This window comes from Neurospora crassa, linkage group I, assembly GCF_000182925.2.
Source record: "Neurospora crassa OR74A linkage group I, whole genome shotgun sequence".
Classification (NCBI taxonomy): domain Eukaryota; kingdom Fungi; phylum Ascomycota; class Sordariomycetes; order Sordariales; family Sordariaceae; genus Neurospora; species Neurospora crassa.
In genome coordinates this window covers 386087-401975 of record NC_026501.1, presented here as the reverse complement: position 1 = coordinate 401975, position 15889 = coordinate 386087, and the positions used below count along the sequence as shown (strand labels likewise).

At 51.3% G+C, this 15889-nt stretch overlaps 5 protein-coding genes and 1 non-coding gene across 6 annotated transcripts; 2 read left to right on the top strand and 4 right to left on the bottom strand.

Annotated features, from left to right (window-relative positions):
* Nucleotides 1-499: 499 nt before the first annotated feature.
* Nucleotides 500-1721, bottom strand: NCU07499 (TOS1; the record flags this gene model as incomplete). The annotated part of the gene is made up of 3 exons (XM_959953.3): nucleotides 500-1139; nucleotides 1211-1383; nucleotides 1455-1721. The coding sequence occupies 3 exons, from the start codon at nucleotides 1719-1721 to the stop codon at nucleotides 500-502; spliced, it is 1080 nt and encodes a 359-aa protein (XP_965046.3).
* A 1620-nt stretch (nucleotides 1722-3341) lies between these two features.
* On the bottom strand, nucleotides 3342-4751 carry NCU07500 (hypothetical protein; the record flags this gene model as incomplete). Its single annotated transcript, XM_959954.1, has 4 exons — nucleotides 3342-3799; nucleotides 3859-4028; nucleotides 4091-4260; nucleotides 4332-4751. The coding sequence occupies 4 exons, from the start codon at nucleotides 4749-4751 to the stop codon at nucleotides 3342-3344; spliced, it is 1218 nt and encodes a 405-aa protein (XP_965047.1).
* A 2171-nt stretch (nucleotides 4752-6922) lies between these two features.
* NCU07501 (hypothetical protein) lies at nucleotides 6923-8299 on the top strand (the record flags this gene model as incomplete). The annotated part of the gene is made up of 3 exons (XM_959955.1): nucleotides 6923-7384; nucleotides 7461-7791; nucleotides 7848-8299. The coding sequence occupies 3 exons, from the start codon at nucleotides 6923-6925 to the stop codon at nucleotides 8297-8299; spliced, it is 1245 nt and encodes a 414-aa protein (XP_965048.1).
* Nucleotides 8300-8844: 545 nt separating this feature from the next.
* On the bottom strand, nucleotides 8845-8942 carry NCU15004. The gene has a single exon. It is a non-coding gene; the product is annotated as a tRNA-Ser (tRNA).
* A 532-nt stretch (nucleotides 8943-9474) lies between these two features.
* NCU07502 (hypothetical protein) lies at nucleotides 9475-13112 on the bottom strand. The gene is made up of 2 exons (XM_959956.2): nucleotides 11576-13112; nucleotides 9475-11493 (listed from the first exon to the last, which is right to left on the bottom strand). Exons 1-2 carry the CDS (start codon nucleotides 11931-11933, stop codon nucleotides 9554-9556), a joined length of 2298 nt encoding a protein of 765 aa, XP_965049.2. The 5' UTR covers nucleotides 11934-13112; the 3' UTR covers nucleotides 9475-9553.
* Nucleotides 13113-13214: 102 nt separating this feature from the next.
* On the top strand, nucleotides 13215-15037 carry NCU07503 (hypothetical protein). Its single transcript, XM_959957.2, has 2 exons — nucleotides 13215-13630; nucleotides 14111-15037. The coding sequence occupies exons 1-2, from the start codon at nucleotides 13489-13491 to the stop codon at nucleotides 14479-14481; spliced, it is 513 nt and encodes a 170-aa protein (XP_965050.1). The 5' UTR covers nucleotides 13215-13488; the 3' UTR covers nucleotides 14482-15037.
* The last annotated feature ends 852 nt before the right edge of the window (nucleotides 15038-15889 follow it).

Below are 15889 nucleotides of genomic sequence, written 5' to 3'. Positions count from 1 at the left end.
CTCCTTGCCAGATGACCAACACTGCCTCGACACTCTACGAGTACTTCACGAAATCAATCCTACCATGGTTATCAAAATTGCCGCCAAATCTTCATAAACGGGGGGCATGCCGGTCATACATTTGTTCACATTAGACTGGTACGTCCGATCCACATTTTGTACTGTGTTTTACCCTGAACGTCATACGCGGACATACACGACCACGAAAAGCACCAAGCAACTCGACTCTCTTATACTAATGTGGACTATATTGCCAAATCTCACGCAACTTACGAGAAGAAGCTGAAAAGCAAATGGGTATCTAGTAGAACTAAGCGAAATCGCCAAGTGCAAATTCTCAACCATCATTACCCAGTCCAATTCCCTTTTTCCTTTTCCTCCATCATCTTTTTCCCATCCCCAGAATCCATCGTCTGGGTCTTCTACTGCCAATCAACCTGCTCAACCCAGCCAATTCAAGTTCAGGCCGGTCACCCCCGACACGTGTCGCAATGCTGTATCAAGCGGCCGGCCAATTGATCACATACTCACTAACCCTCCCCTCGCTCTTCTTCTTCAACTCGTTCACCTCACCCGCGCTCAGTGCACCTCCAAACCTCGCCCCATCGCTCCGTCCCAGCACCTTCACACTCACTCGTCCACCATCATTACCATCCATGAACAACGCGACCTTGATCGGTCCATCACTCGGTCTACGGAAGTAGTTCGGGTCGCCAAAACCAAGGGGGTTCAAGTGGAACGTCGACAAAGCCTTCTCGTCATGCTTATTGACAACCTCAAAGATGTCAAACTCGCCGCAACCGAAATCCCAGCACGAGCACTTGTCGTATTGTTGGGTGTACGGGATGCGCGCGTTAAGGAGCCACAACGCGGGTTTGTCGGAGGGGTCGGACCCGTCGGCGTTGGGAGGGGAGTGTGGCATCGAAAACTCAAAGAGGAACATGCGGTTGGGGCCGGGAAAGCCTTTGCGGGCTGCGGCGCCGGGTTGGATGTACCCGCATGAGCCATCGTCGCACTTTTGGTCGGTGAACATGGAGAAGTCCGCGGTGTCGGAAACGGTGGTGTCTGCTAAGATGATGGGTTGGCTGGCGCCGCCATTGCCGTGGGAGTTTACGAAGGAGAGGGAGTTTCCAAAGGCGCTGTGTTGATGGTGTTAGTGATGCTTCGCTTCTTTGCGCAGGGGGGGAAAGACGGAGTGGGTTTGACTTACGAGGTGAAAACACCTGAGCCGGCGGTACCGCCGAAGTTACCCATGAAGGTGATTCCCTCAGCGGTCTGGCTCTGCGCGTGGTAGAAGCCCTTGCGAGAGTAGGAGCCGTCGCTGTTGGGCTGGTAGAACGCCACCTGCTTGAGGTGGAGGGGACCGTGAAAATGGAGAGAGATCTGGTGGTAAAAGTGTCAGTAACATGCCCGCTTCATCTTGGAATAGTCAAGGGGGTATATATGGAACTTACAGGCTCGTTGAAAGGAGCCAAATCGCCGCTCCAAGCCCTGGTCGCCTTGTCACAACGACCAGTGTTGGCATCCATGAAGGTAACAGCCTCATATGTGCCACTGCCTCTACCCGAGACCTTGGTGTACAGAACCTGATCTACCTGAGAGCAGAACCAGGTGCCGCTCTCATGCGTGACCCTTGTCCTTGCAGAGGTCCGAGCTGGGAGTTTGTACTCGGAAGGTATCGTTGTCGGGAGAAACCGAGTGGGGATTGTTGGAAGTCGCATCAGGGCCGGCGTGGGCGCGAGCGAGGATGTTAGAAGCCGAGAGACTACCGAAGGTACCAGAAATCGCGGCGGAGTCGGCGACGCCAACGATGGAGAGCAAGGCCAACAAGGCCGGAATGACTCTCGTGAGTTTGATGGTGTTGAGAGCCATGGCTGTTGTCTCTTGAGTCGGTATCTTTCCAGATACCTCTACCGTGCTTTTTATTAGTTGTAAATCAAGTAGACAGCTCTTTTCCAGTGGCTAGTGAGGATTGGAACAGGAGGAAGTTGGTGATAGATAGGATTCTTTTATACTACTCCTGGAATAATTCCAGGACTCCACGCAAAATATCCAAATACTCTTCACCTGCCATCGCCAGCCGTTACGGCCACAAGTGAAGGCATCTCAAACCTTGCCGGCCGTCCTCAATCCACTTTTTCCAGAAGTTAAGGACGGAAGTGGAAACAGAAAGCGGGAGTGAATGGACATTCTAGCTGAATATTCAGGATTCCGGCCCGCAACCTTCATGCCAAGATATCGTCGAGTGTTCTGGACCAAACGGCAGCGGTGGTGAAGAGTCCTTCGTGCGTGAAGGGTTGGGGGTGTGGGGACCCCGGTCCTTTGGCGATGGGGCGGCATGAAGTGAAGGGGGGAAGTGTAAAAATTCGAAGGTTTTGCTAGCGGGCGGTCGACTGGCTTGCCGTCCGACACGGAAGACATCGGGTACTCGTCACTGGCAAGGGATTCCAAACGAACGACGGGCCGGCTTGATATGATGCCTCCCAGAGACAGCCACGAAAGAATCCTTTATCTACCGGCACACCAGATGTCTGGGAACAAGCTCCCAAATGACATTTACTGGGCCAAAGTACCAGTAAACTGGATATATTCTTCATCTTGAAAGCTCTGAGGCTGCAGCGAATTGACAGCAGTTCATCATGCGCGAGTGTCCGAACGCACTGCTCAACAGAACGAGGCCGAAGAAAAAAACAACTCCAAACCCATGTTCGTGTATAATAATCACATGCCTCAGCATCCGATGACAGATAGGACAACGCCAAGAAGTGGGATAGAACAGGTTCTCGACGATATTTCCCTTCAAACTGGTTGAAGACTGAAAGATCCTGATGCTGGTCTCAAGTTCCTTCGGTGCTACGGCCTGGAAATCATGTTAATGAGAGTCTGCGTTTAGGAAGGAGTACGAACTCGCATCACCGGCTGTTACTGTTACCAAGGAAATGAAAAAGAAACAGTCATAAGGCGAACCGAAATGGATCTCCAGGTGCAAGTTTGAAATTTTGTCGATGTGAAGTCATGAGAGAACGATACCACGGATCAGATGTCGACAGATGACAGTTGACATGGAAATAATCTGGTCAGCAGAGCACATGGAATTCATTGCATGCATTCCTCATCACAGAATGCAAGTGCTACTAGCGCGCATGAACATGATCGGGAAAAGGAAAAGTGCTATTCCGCCTCTGCGCCAATGCTAGGTATGTGAGGGGTATCTTGAAAGAGAATAGACTCCTCGACGCCATGCTAAAAACCCATATCTTATCCCATTGCTCCTTGGAGCTCTTCGCTACTCATGCATCTTTCCCCCATCTATTCCCTCCCCTACGCATCCGCCTCTAACCTTAATGCTTTGGGTAAGTGAACTCCGAGACCAGGCCACTCTTGGCCTTGAGGTTTTCGACTTGGCTCGCCGAGAGGGAGCCACCAAAACGCCCGCCATCGCTGGCGCCCATGTTCTTGATGCTGACCGTACCACCCTTGGTGGCATCCATGACCAAAGCCACTTTGATGGGGCCGCCAGTAGGTCGCTGGAAATAGTTCGCATCGCCCGCGGACTTTCCGTTGTCGCCCAGATGGAAAGTGGACAACGCCTTTGTTTGACCTGGGGCCAGGACTTCGAAGACGTCCAGTTCCCCGCACCCGGACAACCAGCAGTTGCAGCTGAAATATTGCGCGGTGTTGGGGATTCGTGAGTTGAGCAACCAGATGGCGGGCTTGTTGCCATCGTCGCCGTTGTGCTGGGGCTCATCTGGCATGCTGAACTCGAAGAGGAAGACACGAGCAGATCCTGGGAAACCCTCTGTGGTTGGAAGTGGTTAGCAATTGGACTTCCAGAATGTCGGGAAGTTGATCACTTACTGTACGTCACAGCTCCAGGGCGCCTGTAGCCGCAACTGTCATCGCACGGTTGGTCTGTGGTTGCAATGAACTCGGAGTGGGACACAAGAGGCGCATCATGGATGGTTTGAGGCGAAGAAGCTCCACCGAGGCCGTCGGCAGAGGTATATGCCAAGGAGGCGCCGAAGGGGCTGTATAAAAACGAATCCATTAGTTTGAGCTATCTCGAGAGGGTTCATGAATGGTATCTTACCCAGAGACAACGCCAGAACCAGCACCACCGCGGTTGCCGAGAAACATGATGCCATTGCGAGTCTGGGTGGCCGCGTGGTACTCGCCGATGCGGTTATAAGAACCGCCAGCACCGGGAAGGTAAACCGAAAATTGTTTGAGGCGGAGCGGTCCGCGGAAGACCAATGACAGCTGAAGGAAAGATGGTTAGTCTCTTTTTGATAAGACTTGGGACACTGGCACCAAACTGAACATCTACTTACAGGCTCATTATACGGAGCAAGGTCTCCGCTGAACTGCTTGGGAGTCTTGGTGCAAGCTCCGGACTGGTTGTCCATGAAAGTGACGGCATCGTAAGTACCAGGCTTGGTCACCTTGGTGTAAATGATCTGGTCTACCTTCTGGCAGTACCAGTTACCATTTTCCTCTTCATGTTTGGTGTCGCGGCACAGGTCGTCGGAAGAGATGTCAGGGACGTTCAAGTGGGGATTGAAATCCGGATCGGTGTTGTATGGGGAAACGTCACCCTGACGAGCGAGGATGGTCGAGTTACCGTGAAGAGAGGGAATCGAGCGAGAGACAGAAGAAGAGCCATCGCGAACGATGGCGAAGGCGTTGGCACCCGGAATGGTGCCCAAGGTAAGAAAGGTCACAAGGACCTGGATAAGATGTTTGAGAATCATGTTGAATCCTCAAGAGTGCCGTGGTTGTTGAGATGTGTGTATTTTCGTGGTGCCGATTACTGTAGATTTGAGTAATCTCGCTGGTGTTGCTGATGGAAGAAGTTTGGTTGTAGGAGGAGGAAGGGGTCCTTTTATGGTATTCCAGGATAGGTTCCTAGTTCCCTTCACGACTGAGAGATACTAGGTGGATCCCATAGCTTTCCCATTCACTCCCAAGGCCAAGACGGGATATCGAACGGAGCAAACGATATGGTCGTCCAGGTGAAGGGATCTTGGTCTGATATATAAGGCGGAAAGTATCCACTTGAGCAGGTTCTTGGACCTTCACCCCCCATTCTCGGAGGGCAGAGGTGGAGAAGTGGAATGGGATAAGGCTCCGTCTGAACGTCCAAAGTCCCTTCACAATGATATGGAGCCTCTCGGGCGAAGCTTAAAGAATATACCAAGTAATATCCAAACGGATATTGCCCTGACAGCTGGAGCCGGCACGTACCCAAACCGCCGGTCGTCCACTTCACTTCCATATCTCTTGACAGATTCGTTTTTGCGATCCCATACTACATGTCGGTCCTCTTCACTGACAAGCGTTCAATTTTTCGTTCAATTTTTCGTGCAGGTTGTTGAGTTGAAGATGAGTGTCACCTGGCAAGATGACCTAGTCTCCGGTCTGTAAAGCCTTGATTCCAGAAGAGAACCCTTCACCTCATCAATAACTCGTTGGCAAGCAAAACGCAGCCTGACTTCATGAGCAGGATGAAGATGAGCGTCTGTAAAAGAAAGTGGAGGCTCTCATGACGGATATAGAAGACGGAAACGATATAACACTAAGATGACGAACGCCGATTTTGGACGACGGGCAATTCCATCAATTCGGGCAGACAGGCAAATGCTGTAAGAAGCATGACACCAGACGAGACCTTAAGTTTTATACAAGGTTTCTGGATGGTAGATTGTTGTGACCAGTATGAATTAGCTCTTTTTCGTTTGTCAGTTTGGGCGGATGTAGTCACTTCCCTGGATCCAGGAGTTTGAGAGGCGTGTTTGTTCAGATTTCGATGCTCACCTACCGCTAAGGTAGGCAGAGTCATGCGAAGCCCCCGTTTCCTTTCTTGACTCTCCATCCAGTGCTTCTTCGAATAAACAGAGTTTTGAGACTCAATAATCCCATTGTCCGGACTAGTTGAGAGAGCGGATAATTGATCGATGTGCCAGCCAGCTCTGTCGGCTAACAGTGGCAGTCCAAAAACACACCAATATCGTGACTCTGAAGAACCTGATCGCGACAATTGTTCTCCGCGTCATCATGGCGGGCTTGAAGACATCCGAAATCTGTCTGGCTGTATCATATTCGTTGCTGAAACAACGATTGCTCGTCAAGTGACGCCTGTCTGCCTGTTAGGCCCCTTTTTGCGTCTGGCAAGTATATTTCCAGTGACCACTGCAATCACTTGCGGCACAATCACGTTGCCACTATAAACAATGCAGTTATTCCAGCCCTTGTCAGCTTATCCAGAAGCGCGAATATAGATCGAATTTTTCGTTCCAATTCTGCCGGGCTGTTTCGTCTGTTTGGCGATGAAACGGGATCGTGAAGGGCCTTTCGAGAGTCTACTATAACAGCCCAAGACCTTCAACTGTCTGTAGTATTCTTGGCATCCGACATTAAGGACGTTAAAGAGCCGCTCAACTCCCCGAAAATGGAGCCGCCAAACGTCGTGATGCTTGGCACATAGGGTCCACTGTGGTGAATGGTAAATGGCGGTTACCGCTTGTGGCTTTTTCCCTCTTTTGGTCGGTTGGCGACAGCCGGAATCTTCCCTTCACTGTTCGAACTAGGGCGTTGTTGTGGAGTTGAAGCTTCTCATCGCGATGGATTCGACCCTTCACTTGGACGGCGCTGGTATCCGGATTCCTCAAAACCTTTTCGTCCGTTTGCCGGCTGGTGATGGGCAGTGAAGGGTGAATGCCCGAAAATTCCGGGCTGTTGAGCCTTTCAAGAGTATATATAGAAACCCTTCCCACCATGAAACCCATCTTTCTCCTTCTTGAAACCACAGATCACCACCGAGCTTGAAGGACAGTCGCGATTTGACAACCATCCTGATCAGAAGCTCTTTTGATCAAGTCCCCCAAGGCCCAAGCCTGAAACTTCTCACGCTCCCATGTTCGCCATGAAGCACACCATATTCTCCATGGTCCTCGCGGCCTTGTTGGCCCTTGTCTCTCTTGCGGGAGTCACTACCGGTTTGACCATTGGCCGTGACATTTCACCCTCTTCCAATACTCTCAGCATAGTCGACGGCGTCACCAACCCCATCGACACCCCCGTCAACGGTCTTCCCTCTTCTGGTTCTTCTCTAACCCGTCGCTCGTACCGAAAGTCCGCCCCTTACGCCGACCCACACAGCATCGACCCCAGTATCTTGGTTGTTGCCGATGACCTCTGCAAAGACCACAAGACCTTCGAAGACGGTGACTACTATTGCCAAAAAGTAGACCAAGTCATCTACACCAACGTCGGCAGCAGCGGCGAGTACCAGGAAGTGGCCTACATGAACCAGGAGACCGGTGAATGTCGATTTGCGGACGTCAATCGCACATTTGCTGGTGACCTTGCCCCATTCAACGAGCCTGTAAGTCCCTCTCTCATCTCTTCTGTCCACCATCTCCGCCCGAGTCTTTGCAGCAAAGCTAACATGACTTCAAAAGGTGACCCTAATCTTCCGTGGACCTATCCACCTGAAGCAGCTCGCCGTCTACTACCCCTCTGCCTCCGGCGCTTCTCGTGACCACTACTACAACGCGGCCTCCCAAACCTCTCAAGGCCTCACCTTCCTCGGCAACCGAGGCGGCGAAGGTTCAGGCGTGGTAGGCGGTCCCTTTGGCGCCTCGCTCTCCTACGTCAACTCGCATGCCACCGGCGGCGCCTCCTCCTCTCAAATCCTCGCCAACGAAGTCATCACCGACGAGTTCCTCGTCATGACCGATCAGGATTGTGACGGCAGCTGCGGTTATGTGCGTCCTGGCTCGGTTGCGAAGAGTGAGTTCCCCTTTTCCCCGTCTCTTTTGACCCCATACTAACACCACCACCCAAAGAGGGCTTCCCCGGCACCGACCGTCTCTTCCTCCTTGAATTCTCCATGCCACACACAGCCGCCGACATGCCCGCCATCTGGATTGAAAACGCCCGTGTGCCCTACACACCGCAATACGGCGGATGCTCCTGCTGGAACTCAGGCTGCGGCGAATGGGACATGTTCGAGATCCTGCACGCCGGCAAGGAAAAGGCCGAAACCACTTTTCATCTGGACCCTCCCGCCGGAGACGCAAACTGGATGCAGAGACCTGTCGATCAGAACGCTCCTATCAAAGTAGCAGTGTGGTTTGATCCGGCGGATGGCGGCACGGCGAGCGTGAAGGTTCTGGGAAGGAGTGATGGAGTCGAATTTGGTGGGCAGTTGGATGCGGGTGAGGTGAGAGACTTGAAGAAGAGGAGTGATGGGGTGGTTAGCGAGACGAACTATGCTGTTCGTCGTGGTCAGGCTTGATGGGTTGGCAACGTGAGGTAGAGGTGTTGTGGGCGCGACAGGGGGGGGACTGGGATGAGTATGGAGAGTAGGTAGGAATCGAAGTGGTGGTCAACGGCTTTGTGATACCCATGATCAGACAGATTTACCTAACATTGATTCCCAGTGCATGATCTTGATGTCTCCTTCGGCATAATGGTAAAAAGACCGCCTTTAACTGCTCTCCAAACCGCCAGCGCGATGTACCTTCTTGCAATGACCCGGATCAATAGATTAGCAGTTGCCCAGCACACCACAAATCAAGTCCAGGCCTGTCTGTACCTTCCATCAAGCCCATATTTCCACCACACTTACACACCCTGCCACTCGCTCGTTCCTTCCCTCGTAAACCGATCACAAATCGCCAAGTGTCGTGGCTGCCAACATTCGGTGCATTCCACACCTCACTCCGTCCTAATCCCATCAAAAACAAAACCCACAAAACACCAAACCACCCACCACTCACCAGTAACCAAACACCCCCAAAACAACATCGTCAAAAGCTGCAAAAAAAAGAGAATTTCAAACGACGCGAGCAGGATTTGAACCTGCGCCTCCGAAGAGATTTGATAGGACCTCGACGCTAGTTCGAGTCAAACACCTTAGGCCACTCGGTCATCGCGCCTTTATTTTCTTTCGTGTTGAATAATCTTTGGCGGTCGTGGGGTTATGTAGCGCCATGGATTGGATATGACCAGACATGCGGAATTTTTTCACTGGTAGTAGGCTTTATGTTGGTCACTTTGCGTTTTTTGTCAGGTTTCCGGTAATTGCTGGTTGCTGAGATTTCTGAAAGGGGTGTTTATCGTTGGTGTGTTCTGGAGATGTTTGATAGAGTGCAGGTTGGATTTGCGGTGGTCAAGGAGGGAATGAGGTGTCGACTAGAATTCGCCTGGTTGTTGCAGCATGACATGACATGGACTGGGCAGACACTGTGTGATAAAAGCTTCTTGTATTCCTTGCGTAGAGAAAATTGAGGACACATGTCCTTGGCTAGTGGTGACTTGGAGACTTGCTGACGTTAGTTCAAAATCGAGTGCCGTCAAGCATTGTGGACAGATGCCCTCTGTTGCGATGGTGAGGCGAGCGCGAGCCGACTGAACGAGTCTCTGAAACCGTTCCTACTCCGCCAATGATACAAGGCATCTTTCGAGCAAGGAAAAGAGGCAGATGAATTGATGCTACAAGATATCCATCGACCTATGAAGAAACCTGTCTAATTCTGCCTATCTGTGCTTATATAATGGCGATAGTTCTCTCCGGAATGAGATCTAGCACCTCGCGGTGAATCGTCCCCCGCTTTGTAAAGTACCCTACACGCTGAAAAACCACACCTTCATCGACGCCTTCGAGTCCGGAGGTGTTGACGACTTGACAAAGCATTAAGCCGTTAACGTATTCGTTAATTCCAGTAGATCGGACACGATGGCTATAGCGGTCTGTACATCTAGTAATGAAGACCATAAAAAGCCGAATGCGCGGTTCTTCGGCCAGATCCTCGAGCCAGACCATCTTCCGCACTGCGTCTGTACCCTTGACGATTCCGTCCTGATGCACAGTATGTGGAAGCTTATCAAGGTAGCTGATGCAATACTTTTTGAGATTCACATAACCTTCATCCCAAGATATTTCCCATTCCGCAGCGTCAATGGCCTCCCTGACACAGCTATCTACCTGTTGGGAGGGACTTATTGTTAGGCCTGAATATGATGACTTTCCGTCCCTGATGCTGAGAGGTCCAAGTAGACGGGACCTCAGGTGCAAAATGCCGCCCTTTACCGTACCAGCCTTATACCGTTCGTCCTCGTGAAGTACCTTGGCATCCACTACGCAGAAAAAAGGTCTTGCCCATGAGACTGCCGCCGTGACTGGGCCCTCTACCGACGCCCAAGACCAGGAAGGGGCACGGTAGGGATCAGGCCGGTGCGAGCGAAATTGCCCCCTAGAGCATGATTTCCAACATAATCCTCTTCGTAATTCAGGTCGCCAAATGCCGGCAAGATAAGAGTTTCCGTCAAGAGAGAAGCCGTCAAGAGAGAAGCCTGGGCCTCGTATGACGCTGAACATCTGTGCAAGCCCTGACAACGCGGGTAACTTATCATGAGGATAGGTCAAATCACACCAGGAGTAATGCCTGACGAGACAGTTCCATAGATAGGTCATTTTATCCTCTGACAGTTGTTTATACGGTGGATGCCGGGCAGGCCTGCCTCTAGTACGGTCCGTTTGGCCTACCAGAGAACCATCCAGTACCGCTCCGTGATGGGGAGAGTGCTGTCCAGGAGGGTTTAACGCATAGTATTGAACCCTGTCTTCTTCGTGTTCTTCATTGAAACTCTCGGGGTTCCCTGCTGGAAACGCTTCGCTAGCAAGGGTATCGCGGCATTCCCACCAGAGCTGGTGATTGGTCATGAAGAGATGACGTCTTGATAGAATGCGTTCCTGCACAACCCAAGCGCGTAGATTGAGAGGTGAGTTGTTTATCTCCATCTCGTGCATGCCATAAATCACAAGTTTTGGTTTGATCCGATGGAGGTATGATGGAAGTGGACCAGGCTTGCCTTTCTTGTGATCGCCATCGAGGATACCAGTCCATCGGGGTTCAATTTTCAATGGCACATATACACCTAGATCTCTGCGCTGGAAGCTCGCCTTGGAAGAATCTGCCGCAGCTGAAGCGCAAAGATTGAGAGAACTGTTGGCATACACGTCCTGCATCATGGCGGACTCTTTGGCCCAATCATCGCGGCTATTCTGTATGATGCACAGTGAATCAATCCAAATGTGTCGAAATCCAAGTGCTAGGCTGACAGAGATTGCCTCCCGATAACTGGTCGGTAAACTTTGAACTTGAATGAGTGAACGTAGTTCTTCGATGTTGCCTCTCGTCCCTTTGTCTAGGTCGTCTTGAAGTAGTTTGAGAGCCTCGGATTTCCCCCAGCAGTGTGAGAAAGCGACATAAGCATGACTCTTTACCTCTTTCTTGGTTTCAATGAGCTGTACCGAGGACTCGTCGTGAATGTAGATGAGCCTTGTAGGGTTAAAGGCAGGATCAACTGGTCCACATAATTCGTGGTTTTGGCGACATTTTTTAAGCCAGGATCTTGCAGTTTCCATGACTGCTTGATCAGTAAGACTGGCACCAGGATCAACAGAACGGATCGGCGCATCCGGACCTATATTAGTGAAGTGTTATTACTTGCACGGTCTCCTCACCCTGGTTTTGGTTCGTTTTGTCAGAATGCGGCCTAGACTTACTTGCTGTACTTATGAGCCTGAACAAGATGATCAGATGCGACTTCATGAACCGGATGGAGAGATGCCCATGCTCTGTGTAGGGACCATAGACTGAACGTCTTTCAGCCGTAGGCATAGGTAAATACCACGTGAACTCGGTGTAATAATCATGATCATCATCCTCATCCTCATCCTCATCCTTATCCTCACCATCGGAGACCATGTCTTGAAGCTTGACGGAAACAGAACGGCAAATATAGCATCCTTCCTCAGCGGATCGCCTGAAACCGGCAACGGACTGATGATGAGGTATGCGCCTGTTGATAACAAGCAGCCCGGTGAAATTGCCATTGCACACGGCGCACAATCTGGTTGACATGGTACGCAGTCTCAAGCTCAGTTTTGTAGTGATATGCGGGGATGGCCAGCGGTCGATCGTCGGCTTCTGTTGCGCTGCTCCCGTCTAGCAGCAAGAGCCGTACTCTCCAAAGAGAAGAGTGGCCTTTTGTTGAATCTGTTGATGGGATAGCTGAGGTGTTCAGGGACAGTTGTTGAGGTTGTCAGGACGTTGGAATCGAACCCGCGGGTTGAAATGAGGGGAAAGTAGGTAGTCAGCCTTGACGAACCCTAGTTGATTGGCTGCCTGGAATGATCCTTGATACCCAACATGAAGGGCCAGCGTCAGCCCGTTCAGCTTTAGAAGAATCGAACCAAGGCACAGCTGAATACCTAAGTACGATTAGGTATCATGGTGATAAGGGAGGAGACCTTGAGTGTCGCCCTCTGTACGGCAAGAGCCAATCCTTTTGCTTCGTCATCGTCTCCATAGTGCTTCTGTAACGAGGCAAATCGATTTAGATTGGTTGAAAACGTAGCATTCGTTGTAGTGGTGCATGATAGGATAGGTCCAATGGAAGAGAAATCGACATGTTGACGATCGAGGCGTGTGGTTGCATCTTTCAAAGCTGCGAATAATGAGGCGGCAGACACAGACAGCGGAGACTTGGAGAAGCTCTTATCTTATCAGTGACCTCCAGCTGAACCGCAGCAAGCGAAATCGGAAGGGTCGAATCGTCCTGTACCGACTGCGGGAGGGCTGCTATCAATGGGGTACCTTTCCTAATCCGACCAGACTCATCACCATAGATGTGAATTGAAAGCATGAATGTTAGGAAAGAACGAAGTACCGGGTGATGTCAAATGCTAAAGTACCTTACCTCCCGTCTACATCGAAAAGACGAGTCCTTCCAAGCAACGTGGGGTGCACCTGCATTGCTCAATTCAGCTCTCACAGCCTCCATGCAACTTTTGCATCTCTGTCTTCAGCAACACACGTTCACTTGTGTACTGGAGGAAATCCAGACGGGCCCCAATCCACCATCACCAGAAAGATTCGGGGTCTAGAGATAAAACGTAATGGTGTTTGGTGTTCCGCGTTGCGACGGGCGATGCTGAGTGGTTGCCACTGTTCGGTTTCGACATCTTGGCAGGGAATTGCAGGGAATCCGGGTGTGCCGCCCATCACAAGGGAGATATCGGTTAGGGAACACCATTTTGGGATCGATGATGTAGTGTATAGTGCAGATTCGGGCGATCTAGAATTGACCACTGATAAGTATCCTCGAGGTATCCTAGCTAATCACCACGCAGAGAAGCCCCTTTCGAGAACATCTTCTCAGACGTGAATGCATGTGGTTGGCTGCGCGGGGTGCGTTCGTGTGGCTGCGTGAGCCGTGAACGGACTCGGATGATCAGCGCAAAATGTTCAATGTTTTATAAAGACGGCATCGTCCGACTCGATTGATATCACGTTCCCGCACTTCCCGTCAATAACTACCTCGAAAGATCGACAAATCATACAGAAATTGAACATTCTACGACGGACTTTTCGCTTTCCACATTTGCGAGCACCGACGACAGACATCAAAACCACAATGGCAGGACCCGAAGTATCCCACGGCCGTGGCGGCGCCGGCAACATCAACCCCGACGACACCAAGTACGTTGACGGAGAAGTCGTTAGAGCAGGCTCTGAAGGCAGCCACGGAGATGGAGCGTTCAGCACCGGTCGCGGAGGTAAGGCATTCCATTCCACTTCTGCCTTCCCTCCATACCTCTACCTATCACCAACCCCCTTCGCGACAACGACGAAAAGACAAAGAGATGGGAACCTGAAAGCGACCGGGTGGTGTGATGTCAATCACCCATTCAACCGCTTATCTCAACCTACATACAATTCCCTTATCACCAGCCAAGCCCAGCTAGACCAGCCCACTGAACCCAGCGCGCTCGCGAAAGCTCGAAAGCGTCAAGGGGATCCATGTGAAAGATTGAAGGAAGCGAGTTCTTGTCCCACGTTTGCCAAGATCTCCTTTCAGAGAGAGCAGCGATAAGACCAATCACCGAAACCCGCTAGCGCTGTTTTTGTTCCCTATCCCATTCCCCCAACTTCCCCCAGCCCAGCCCAGCCAGCCAGCCTAGCGCAATTTCACCATCACCATCACCATTATCTTTTCAGTACTTATCATTAACATACCTTTGAAAAAACAAAAACAGGCGCAGCAAACATAGGCGACGCAGGCGTCACCCCCCACCGTCGCGCCGACAAGGACATCATTCCCGACGCCGCCATCCGCCACTCCCAAGAGACGGAGAACTACCACACCGGTCGGGGCGGCGCCGGTAACGAGCGTCACGTCTCTCCGGCTGGTACTGGTAACGGTAGTAGTCACAAGGCTCCTGCCGCGGTGGTGGACAGGGGGACGGGGGGTGGTATACCTGGTGTTAGTGGTGATCACCATCATCATCATCATGGTACCCACGAAAGACAGCACAGTTTGGCGGATAAGTTGAAGTGGAAGATTTTTGGAAAGCCAAAGGGGCATGAGACTGAGGTTTCGCATGTTGGGGACGGTCCGGGTCATTGAGTGAGGGAGAGATGCCCGACAGGATGGGGTGGAGATTTGGCTCGGCGCTCGGCATGCGGGGGACTGGGGCTGAGCTGAGCTGAGCTGAGCTGAAGTGAATGTGCGCGTTTTGAATTGGAGAGCTGAGAAGGAGGGGGAGGAAGGCCAGTTTTTGTTATACCAAATACCCATTTTTTGTCTTCGTTTGGCCTTCTTGGGGACAGCTTTTGGATAGATTTTGTGGTTTGGGGATTTTGACAGTAAGCTGCTGTCCCCTAATATTCATCACACTTCTTGAATTTGGGAGTTGGGATGGATGGATGGATGTCTTGGCGGTGACTAACACCCAGATTTGCAACTAAACAGGATTCAATGTGACGCTCCAAACAACCGACATGCGGGAGCATTAACAGAGATGTTTTATGATTGTTATGTAGGTTGTAGTTAGGTGGTCTGCCGTCAGCCAAGAGCTGGCAATGGTGTCTTTTTCAACATCTTCACTTCATTCCATAAGTAGAAAATGTCTTGTCCTTCGTCACACTCTTTGAAGCAAATCTGGTACCGACGGCACCTTCACTACCTACCTACCCTTTCACACCGAAGGCCGGAACACCGAGACCGGACGGACCTCCTCCCCAACCGCGCCGGCCCGCAAAAGCAGAGAGGACGGTACCGACGGTAGCGATAACACCAGTTACAAAATTCCATTCGTCCTTGGAAAGCGTTGCGTTCCAGTCACGCACGCACAGAGCAAACATTTGGGAATGAGCTTGTCTGCATAGCAACCCCCCCCTCTCATCCGGTAACTGATCAGCAGCCCTACGGCGAAAACAAACCTCCTAGGGATGATGCCGGTCTCCGAGCCATTCACTCAGTGGGTGGAGGCCATCCCATCCATCCCATCCCCACTTCCCGTTCATGCACTGCACTGCTTTCCAGCTCCAGGACCCCAAAACCAAGAAAAAGGAGACCAACTTTTTTTTAGCCACTCCTCTTCGGTGCCTTGGACCCTGCTTTTTTGGGGGTTCGGAATGCCGTCAGTTTGCAGCTTCATCACACTTCAGTCTGTGCTTTGGTATTTGGGCATCACCGACTTGGGTGGTCAAAGGTAGGTAGGGTCCTGTCTGTAAGCTATGTACACTACAACTGAAGGAGGGGAAGTTGACCCTTAATGCCAAGAGTCGATCTGCTCATGCGGACTTGAAGGGTTCTTCTTTCTCCCCTCTCAACTCTTTAAAAACCTGGCGGTGCCACTCCTCTTCTTGTACTATTTCAAGCTATAATGTCTTGAATAGTATGGGTCTTGGTCCCTTCTCGCGATTTTCTTGTTTGAGAAGACTGGGAATGTGAACTAAGTCAGGGTGATCAGTCACCGAGCCGCCCTTTGCGCCCTTTGCGCCCTGAAAGTCTGAAAGGGCTCCTCCAACGG